The sequence below is a fragment of the Octopus bimaculoides genome, chromosome 8, assembly GCF_001194135.2.
Source record: "Octopus bimaculoides isolate UCB-OBI-ISO-001 chromosome 8, ASM119413v2, whole genome shotgun sequence".
Classification (NCBI taxonomy): domain Eukaryota; kingdom Metazoa; phylum Mollusca; class Cephalopoda; order Octopoda; family Octopodidae; genus Octopus; species Octopus bimaculoides.
Window position 1 is genome coordinate 17,630,201 of NC_068988.1, and position 10,030 is coordinate 17,640,230.

At 34.4% G+C, this 10,030-nt stretch overlaps 1 protein-coding gene across 4 annotated transcripts in view; it reads left to right on the plus strand.

Moving 5' to 3' along the window:
• Positions 1-10,030, plus strand: part of LOC106878173 (uncharacterized) — a 1,037,364-nt gene that overhangs the window by 184,868 nt on the left and 842,466 nt on the right. For 2 of the 4 annotated variants that reach the window (XM_052969980.1, XM_052969983.1), the window contains exon 1: positions 2,887-3,659. The exons of the other annotated variants lie outside the window; for them this stretch is intronic. In XM_052969980.1, coding sequence (XP_052825940.1) covers positions 3,571-3,659 — 89 coding nt within the window. In that variant the 5' untranslated portion in view covers positions 2,887-3,570. Of the gene's footprint in view, positions 1-2,886; positions 3,660-10,030 lie in introns of those variants that run through there. 4 annotated transcript variants of the gene reach the window in all.

The following is a 10,030-nucleotide window of genomic DNA, read 5'->3' on the forward strand; positions in this document are numbered from 1 at the left end:
ATATATATATATATATATATATATATATATATATATATATATATATATATATATATATATATATATATATATATATATAAAGCATAATTTCTATTTATTTTATCAGTGGCCAGCATATGAAGTGAAATCATATAAATATAATTTTAATTAAGGGCATAGAAAAAATTCTAGCTTATATGCTGACCATAGACGCTAAATCGTCTTAAAAGATTTTTAAAGTGGTAAGACGATTTAGCTTTTATATTCATCATATAAGCGAGAATTGATATGTACGTATGAATAAAGAACACAACAAATAGAAATATAACCACGGACAATTTACTTTCCGTGTATGCTTTCTTCAAATTTCCCGTATGTTGGTGTTCTTTCTATTTAATCCAAAAAATATTTATGTAATGGAACGCACTCCTTATTTCTTTTTACCTATATATATGTATGTGTGTGTGCGCGCGCGCAGCTATATGTGTAGGTGTGAATGTATATCTGCGCGTATATATCTCATTTTAATTAGAATACCGACTTTGTCGCATTTTTAGCTTCACAATTTTATGAACACTTATCTATCAGTTTTTCTTGGCGAAAGCCTTAATTGGTAGAATCGTTAGTGCATCGGGTAGTAGACCTTACGGTGTCCATTCTGCTTTCTCTGATCTCAGACCAAATCTCTATAAGATAACCATTGCCTTTCATCTCTGTAAGTTGCTAAATAAAGTATCATTACAACTCTGGCTCAGTCTACTTTTTCCATTCCTATCCATTTATCTATTTCGACTGTTCCTGCATATCAAAGTTCCGACCGTATCAGATTGTGTCAATGTAATGTTACTCACTTTTAATTACATTAACTACATAGCTGTTTCTTGCAATACTCAGCAGCTTATACACTGATTTCATGCATAGGAATTGAGTTACTTTAAAAGCTTCAATAATGATCCCTGAGAGGAACGAAGAACCACTCATCGTGAATCAGTATATCTGTTTGTATGACCTTTTTGTCTTTATTTATCGATCAATCTCATTTTGAGTTTCGATTTCCTCCCGTTACATACTTGAGACTAATCTCTCCACACAATTGTCACCCTTACGTTCTAAGTTCAAATTCCGCTGAGGTCGACTTTGCCTTTCATCCTTTCGAGGTTGATAAATTACGTACCAGTTGCGTACTGGGTCGACCTAATCGACTGCCCCACCCCTGAAAAATTTCGGGCCTTGTGCTTAGAGTAAAAAAAAAAATAATGATCATTGAGAGGGACGAGGAACCAATCATCAAGAATCAGTATATTTGTTTGTTTGTATTTTTCTCTTTATTTATCGATCAATCTCGTTTTGATTTTCGATCTGCTCCCCTTACATATTTTCAGGCTAATCGACACAGAATTGTCACCCTTATGTTCTAAGTTCAAACTCCACCGAAGTTGATTTTGCCTTTTATACATTCGAGGTCGATATGATGAGTACCAGTTCAGCTCTAGGGACGACGTAATTGGCTGTGCCTTTCCCTCTGAAACTACTGATGTTGTGCTAAAAATTGGAAGGCATTTAAATCGGCGAGCTGGCAGAACTGTAATCACACTGGACAAAAAGCGTAGCGACATTTCTTCATATTCATTACCTTCCGAGTTCAACTGTACCTGTCATCTTTTTGGGGTCGATAAAATAAATACCAGATGAGCACAGTGATCGATCTTATTGACCAATACCCTTCCCATAAAATTACTAGCCTTGTACGAAATTTGAAAACATTATTATTAATAGTAGGGCGATAGATTGGCAGAACAATCAGAGCATCGGATAAACCTTTCTTTCACTTCATGTTCTGAGTTCAAATTCCGTTTTGGAAAATTTAACTTTGATCATTTCAGACTCAATAAAATATAGAACCACTGAAGTACTGGACGTAGTGGTGTCAGGTAACCCAACTAATATCACTCATATCTGCTGACCTTGTACAAACATTTGAAACGATTATTATTAGGTGTGGGAGTGGCTGTGTGGAAAGTAGCGTGCTTACCAACCACACGTTTCCGGGTTCAGTCCCACTGGGTAGTACCTTGGGCAAGTCTCTTCTACTATAGCTTCGGGCCGACCAAAGCGTTGTGAGCCGATTTGGTAGCTCGTCGTATATATACGTATATACATATATGTGTGTGTGTGTGTGTGCATGTTTGTGTGACTGTGCTTGTGTGTCTGTGTTTACGTCCCCGTAACTTAGCGGTTCGGCATAAGAAACCGATAGAATAAGTACTAAACTTACAAAGAATAAGTCCTGGAGTCGATTTGCTCGACTAAAGGCGGTGCTCCAGCATGGCCGCAGTCAAACGACCTAAACAAATAAAAGAGTAAAAGAGTAATTATTTGTAGCAGCAAGGCCGCGAGCTGGCAGAATCGTTAGCGCGCCGGGCAAAATGTTTAGCGGTGTTTCGTCCGCCCTCACCTTCTGAGCTTAAATTCTGTTGAGGTCGACTTTGCCTTGCATCTTTTCAGGATCGACGAAATAAGTACGAGTTACGCACTGGGGTCGATGTAATACGCTTGCCCCCTTCCCCCAAATTTCAGGCTTTGTAGTAGTAGTAGTAGTAGTAGTAGTGTTTCATCACTCTCGACATGCTATTCATTAGTATTTATGCACCTGAAAGTGTTGCACTACTTATGCTGTCATCACGATCATAGTAAATTTTATAAATATCTGTTGTTGTTGTTGTTGTTCTTATTCTTCTTCTTGTTTCACCCTGTTCGTATGCGTACCTACCAGAAAATCTCTGGGATTAACTCACGTATAATATGCATAAAATAATACTGCAATTAACGTATATTTTCGCCGGATTTAAAGCTGGTGGTGTGTGTGTTTGCTATTAAACTTATATTTTCAGTATTTTATTTATTTCTGCATAAGAGAGTTGAGGTTGTGTTTGACTCCGTGTATTTTCCTACCAGAAATACATTTGCATCTCGTTCACTGTAAACATATAATATCTTTCTATATATTCACTTATCTATCTATCTATCTATCTCTGTCTATCTATCTATTTATCTATCTATTCTATCTATTTATCTATCTATCTATTTATGTATCTATCGGCTGTTCTATATCTATCAACCTTTCAATAGATCTGTCACACTCTCTCTCTCCATTCAAACAAATATAATGGTACATACAGCATTTATACATGAATTATCATAATATCGTAACCATATAGTGCAATAAGTATTATAGAAACATACAATATCAATTTCATTATTGTTCTAATCGATGCAGTGCATGCTGAAAATTAAGGATTGAAACAACTTCACACGTACACGTCTGAATTACTTGGAGTAAGAAGGATATAAACCAGAAGGGATAAATACCTTTAATATACCCTGGACCTGGAAAAATACATACGTTCATGTTTACATGTAAATTTACATAAATATATTTGTATAAATTTATACAAGTCGATACAAACAAAAAGTATAAACCATTTCAATGTTAATTATTCGCTATGGAATCGTACTGAAGTAACTGAAGCTTTTGATTTATGAAACAATCTAACATTGGCCTTTCTTGCGGTGTAAAAGTCCTTTAAAAATATGTATGCTGGAACCAGAACCGCTGGTGATGGTGGAGGAAATGAAGAAGATGACGAACAAAGCCTTTTACTTCAGTTGTACGCTAAAAAGTAAGTTAGAAATCCTTGTAGGATCTGTTTCCATATTAGTCTCATTTCTTTGACATTTTTCGTTTATTTTCAATATTTTATTGTATATATATTTTTTTTAAATATTTAAATTGTATGATTTTAATACAGACGCGAACGCAGGTGTATACATTAGAAGCTTGCTTCCCAGCTATCTGGTCTTGAGTGCATGTTTCGTGAATGGAACTGTTAGAGAAAAACTGAAAGAAATCCATCGGTTATATATGTGTGTGTGTGTGTGTGCGCGTGTGTGTACGTAAACATATCTATGTTTGTGGGAGTCTTTGTGTATTTATCTCGCCCCAACGCTTGACAGCATATATTGGTTTCCTTATGCACCGAATGATGTCGCAAAATAACATTATTCTATCATCACATGCATACAGAAGTTATATACTCAAAAGCATCCATCTATAGAATGCTTAGCTAATAATGGTCCAGAGGAGGAAATATGACCAGGGACTTTACGTCTCGGCCAAAGATTAAATCCATTACCACTTTACTCTCTATGCATTTATTTCCCTCGCATGGCTTTAACAAAATTACAGGTATAAATTACAATTAGTTTAAAGGTAATAGCTCACCACTCAAGGCCTGTTACCGTCTGTTTTACCAAAATTTATTATGGTGCTTGATAATTAGTCCTGCTCAGCCTTGCATGTGTATATGTGTGTGTGGTTTGCGCGTGTATGCGTTTGTATGTGTGTATATGTAAGTACATATATGTATGTAGAAGCAAAGCCTATAACATCTACATAACACTAAGAACAGCATCAAGGAGCTACAAAAGGTCCTTGAAGTCACACGCAACATAATCGAAACGGGATACATATTTAATATCGTTAATTTAGTCTTGGATTTACTGCACATAGGAAAAGGACACGTACAGGCTCGTACACTTGCACAAGCACATACATATATGTAGGCGTTCATACATGAATACATACTTAAATACAATGCTTCTAATACCCCATGATGGCAATTAATAACCCTGATATTTAAAATCCACATTTCAGCGTAAATTCTGTATTTTAACCTACTTTGTACAGATGCATAGCCATTTTAGAGCACATTTCTAACAATAGCACAATATCTTCAATGGTTGTATCTGCAGATAGATTTTTTACTTTATCCTTTTCAAGAAATATCACGACTTAATACAACGACGACATAATAAACAGAGCTTGTCTCCAGAATCTGATTTGAAAAGGAAATATTTTAATGGAATAAAATTGCACGCTATGGAGTCGTCATCCTGTGAACCAGCTTTCTCGTTTCTGTGAAGGAAAATTGATCTGTTCAGTAACACAATGTCTTTTATGAGATATGTGGTAATTGTTAACCTTTAAAATGCTTACATAGTTTATATTAATTTGTAAGTTATGACTCATGCGTGAGATGCGTGGCATAATAAGTTTCATTGTATCGCCAGGTTTACGGTCGGTTTTGACTGCGATAATAATGCACGTCATTTCATTTAGTAAACGTAATTGTGATATTTTTTCTTATGTAAAGACAGTTATGTTGCGATCACACGTAAATGCTGTCATCAAATTGGGAATTGTAAGACCCAAACAAAAGTAATTATGCAAATTATATATATATATATATATATATATATATATATATATATATATATATATATATATATATATATATATATATATGTATATATGTATATATATATATGTATGTATATATATACGTGTCTGTGTGTAGGAAGTATACTTGCATAAATATGTATAAAAATACATATATATTATATATATATACAAACTTATATTTATGTGTGTGTGTGTGTGTGTGTGTGCGCGTATGTGCGTGTACGTATGTGTGTGTATGTGTGTGTGTGTGTAGATAGATAGATAGATAACTTAGATTGGCTTCGGCCATTATTGGCCCAGGCCTTGACTAACTCAATAGCAGCACCTGGAAAAGTCTTTCAGTTAGTTATTTCGGGACACCACTCAAGCAGACAGTATTGTTAGTTGAGACGTATGCAGGTGTAAGTGGTTTATCCGGTTTTTCCTGGAGTCATGCATGCAGATATATATATATATATATATATATATATATATATATATATATATATATATATATATGCATGCAAATACACCCAAATTTATGAACATGCCTTCATAGATGCATATTGACACACGTATGGACATATACCCAAATACTCCTACGTGTGTATGGACACTATTACAACCTTGAATATAGATACACGTAGTTATACAGGTGTTCAGTAGACGGGCCACAACGAAAGAATAGTAAAAAGTTAAAATATGATGAACTGACTTTAAAGTCAGTTCATCATATTTTAACATCTATTTATCGATATCTCTATATTTCTCTTCACCCTTCTCCCCTCCTACTTTATCCCTCTTTCCTGCATCCCTCTTTCTCTCTTCCTCTCACTGCGAGACGCATGATTTAGCGGTTAGGGTGTTGCACTAGCGATCGTGATTTCAAATCTTAGACCTGAAGGTGCGTTATGTTCTTGAACCAAACCCCTTTATCTCATGTTGCTCTGCGATTGCCGCGACACCTGACGCGCAGTATACAGTGAACCTGTTCACACAACGTGGTTTTAGTGGAGAGAGTGAAGAGGGCCCTAATGTCCGGCATGGAAATTTAATCACTATAAGCAAATCATTTATGGAGGTCGATCGGCAGAAGCTGAACGCTTATACGACGCCTTCGACAGGAGGTTCCTTTACACGCCCACACACACACACACACACACACAGACAGACACACACACACACACCTGTGTGAGAGTGTGCTTGCACCCCGTATGCAGATACATATATACATACATATATACAAACATACGTATGTGTATGTGTCTGCGTTTGTGTGTGCGTGTCTCTGTGTGCGTCTGCGTGCGTGTATATATATATATAATGGGTAAATGTATATTTATTGTTGTGGAAGGGAGAAGGTAAAACAAAAATGAAGCATTTGTACGTACATGTACATGAATATATTCACATATAAGTATACACAGACATATATACATATGTACGTGCTCACTCATTCACATGCATACTCACACACTAACACATATATGTATACATATGCATACCTGTATATAATTAAATGTATGTATATATGTGTGCATATAGACATGCATACGCACATATACACATGCTATGTGCTTATAATTATGCTTACATTTTACACCTGTACGATACTAATATGAACTCATTTATATTCACAGGTGCACATAAATAAATAAAAATGAATGCACACATTTTAAATACCTGTTAGTATGTATATACACGTAGCGTGGACATACATACAGGTATATGCTCATAAAGGTATTAATGATGATGTTGATGAAGGAATTACGGTGTGGAATATAATTGAATATCGCACAATTTAGGTATATATATATATATATATATATATATATATATATATATATATATAAACAAATGAATAAGTTAATAAATAAATGGGTAAATATATATAAATACACACACACATGCATAAATAATAAAATAAAGAGATATGAAATGAAGAGAAAGATGCCGAAAATTAATATATGAAGGAAGGTGTTTGAACTAAGATTTTAATTATTGATAAATTGAAGTACAGCAGTAATACATTTCTATTTTGAGAAAGACTTGTGCTTGTTCTCTGGTATAGGTGCTTGTATAATTCGTAATATAATTCCAGGAGAAAACGGTGTGCAATTTCCAAATTGCAATGAACTGTGAGTGCATTGGTGCCCAAAATGGTATTGTGCAAACTACGTTGTGAATAAGAGAATTACAAACGAATAAGAATAAATTCGTTTTAGTTCTCATTGTTTACATTTCCATTAAATTATATTCAAACCGAAATGTCATATTCAAGTGTTTACGTGCAATTTGCCAACAGGTAACAATAAGCAGCACTAGGGATGTTTAATATATGCTATTCATTTGTTTCTGGACGTCTCTTGAAGAGATTTTCTGTATTTCTGGTATTTCTATCATATTAAAAACCACAATTACTAAAATAATCTTCATCTATGAGCGATTTGAGTTGTTGTTTGAAGAAGAACCAACACAGAAAAGGACACTTTTTGGAAGATTTCAGCAATAATGAAACACAATTTTTCGTGAAGCCAACAATGAATTGACGTGTTTTGGTATTTTACTATTAAACAATAGAAAGAAGAACAGTGCTAATGTCAATCTGAAATACTTCCTTCTCTGAGGCGTGGAAAGCAGGAAGTTCGTTCTCAGACTGGAGACGTGACTAAATGCTTAGTCTCTTCTTTGAAATACATACAACCAGCCAGACATTAGGCATTTAAAGGGTATCAGATGAATTATGGCACCCAGCAATAGGAAACAACGTCTTAATGACACAACCATGGAGTTGCTAGAGGAAAAGAACGATTCCTAGTTCATATGTAGACACTTGTTAAATGCATTTAATTCTCTTTAGAAAAGAGCTTTACTGATTATAATCATATAAAGGTTGTATATGATATATGTTGAATATAATCGTATACAGACAAGTGGCAATAACTATTCTTTTTAAGATATCAATACTGAAAAAAAAAAAAGAAGAGTGAGTGCTACTCGTTATAAATTAGTCTAGCAACCCTGAAATAGATTTATGCCAATATAACTTGCATCATTCTTTTCTATTTGCATTATTTTTACTTCCCCTCTAAACCTCATTGGTTCTACAAAACAATACTCTGGGGCTTCTCTGATCCTAAGCTGGTCAGATTAGTTAAGTCCGTTCTGTATATATTTCTTGACAGTCCAAGAAAGACTTTCTGATAAATTTCGGATAATTAAGTCTCTTTGCATTCATTTTATATGCGCTAGGACTTATATCACCAAACATAGCTTACATATTAAGTATATTTTCCCATGGGTGACTATCTTAAATATTTAGCACAAAGTTGATTTTAATGCCAAATCACATGACAGAAACTATGACATACGACACCAAGTTTCGTATACGGTCATTAATGATAATTCTAAAAGTATATGCTAAATGTTATTAAAACCGGAGATTAACGGAGATTAGACTGTCGACATGTAGTTGAGTTCTACTTGCTATGTTCACTGTGTTGCCAACAATAGTGAAATCTTCATGCACTATAGAAAGTCAATTGAAATTTTACGGTATTTCCGGACTTTCTTGCATAAAACAACAGGAAATGAAATCTGTTGCATTGTGAAATGAAATACAAAGCTTCTCAATCTCTCTGAAAATCCTTTTTCCCCTGCTTTCTTTTTCGATCAATCTTTTTCTCACTCACTTGAACACGCAGTCACTCACGTTCAATTTCTTCCCTCCCTCTCATCTCACTCTTTCTCTCTCTCTCTCTCTCTCTCTCTCTCTCTCTCTCTCTCTCTCTCTCTCTTCCTCTCTCTTCTCACTCATCCACTCTCTATTTCACTTCTACAAGCTGTCATTTTCTTTCTCTGCAGCTGGGTCCTTCAGTCATTCTTTTATCTCTTCGTGTCTACCACGTTTTCTCCATCTATTTGTCTTCAGTTCGCTTTTATAATTTTTTCTTTCTCTCCATGCTATTATTCCATTATGAGTCATCTTCTTATATCCATCTTATATGTCATTTCTTCCGTCTCTCATTCTGTCTGTAGAAATCTTTGTTTCTTTCCACTTGACACTCTCACTTCAATCTATTTCTTTTCTCCTCATAAAATGATTTTTCTATAAATTTCCACCTCTTTTCATTTCAACATAAATATATTTACATTTGTCACTTTGAATGTTTCTCAATATGTAATAGGAAAAATTTTAATCTGCATTAATCCTAATCTGGTTATAATTATTTAGCTCTCTTGATCTCATCTTCAGCTATTATTTCAGAGAAATTGATAAACTAATATATTATCCCGTATAATCTTCTATGCACGTGCTACTTACAATGTAACCCGCAAAACACTATTATTTATGCCATTATTACTATTATTAAGAGCAAATTCCTGCACCTCCTGATGCTTATCCCTTTGCACCACCTCTTGCTCCTGCAGCTACTGTCCCTATTTCTACTTTTCCACATCATCATTATTATTTTCATCAGCTCAGTTACTTTTGTTGCCAACATTATTCGAATTATCCTAGCACTCAATTTATCACTAACCATTGATGTGTTGATGTATGTGGGATTTTCCTTGCTATTTCCATGTATCGCTATCCAGCTCTTAATCTATAACGAATCTGAATCTGAAAGTTTGTGTGTGTGTGTATATATATATATATATATATATATATAGCAGTAGTAGTAACAGACACAGAGGAATTTCAATTATCCCCACGTGGTAAATTGTTATATATATATATATATATATAAGAAATTAAATATATATATA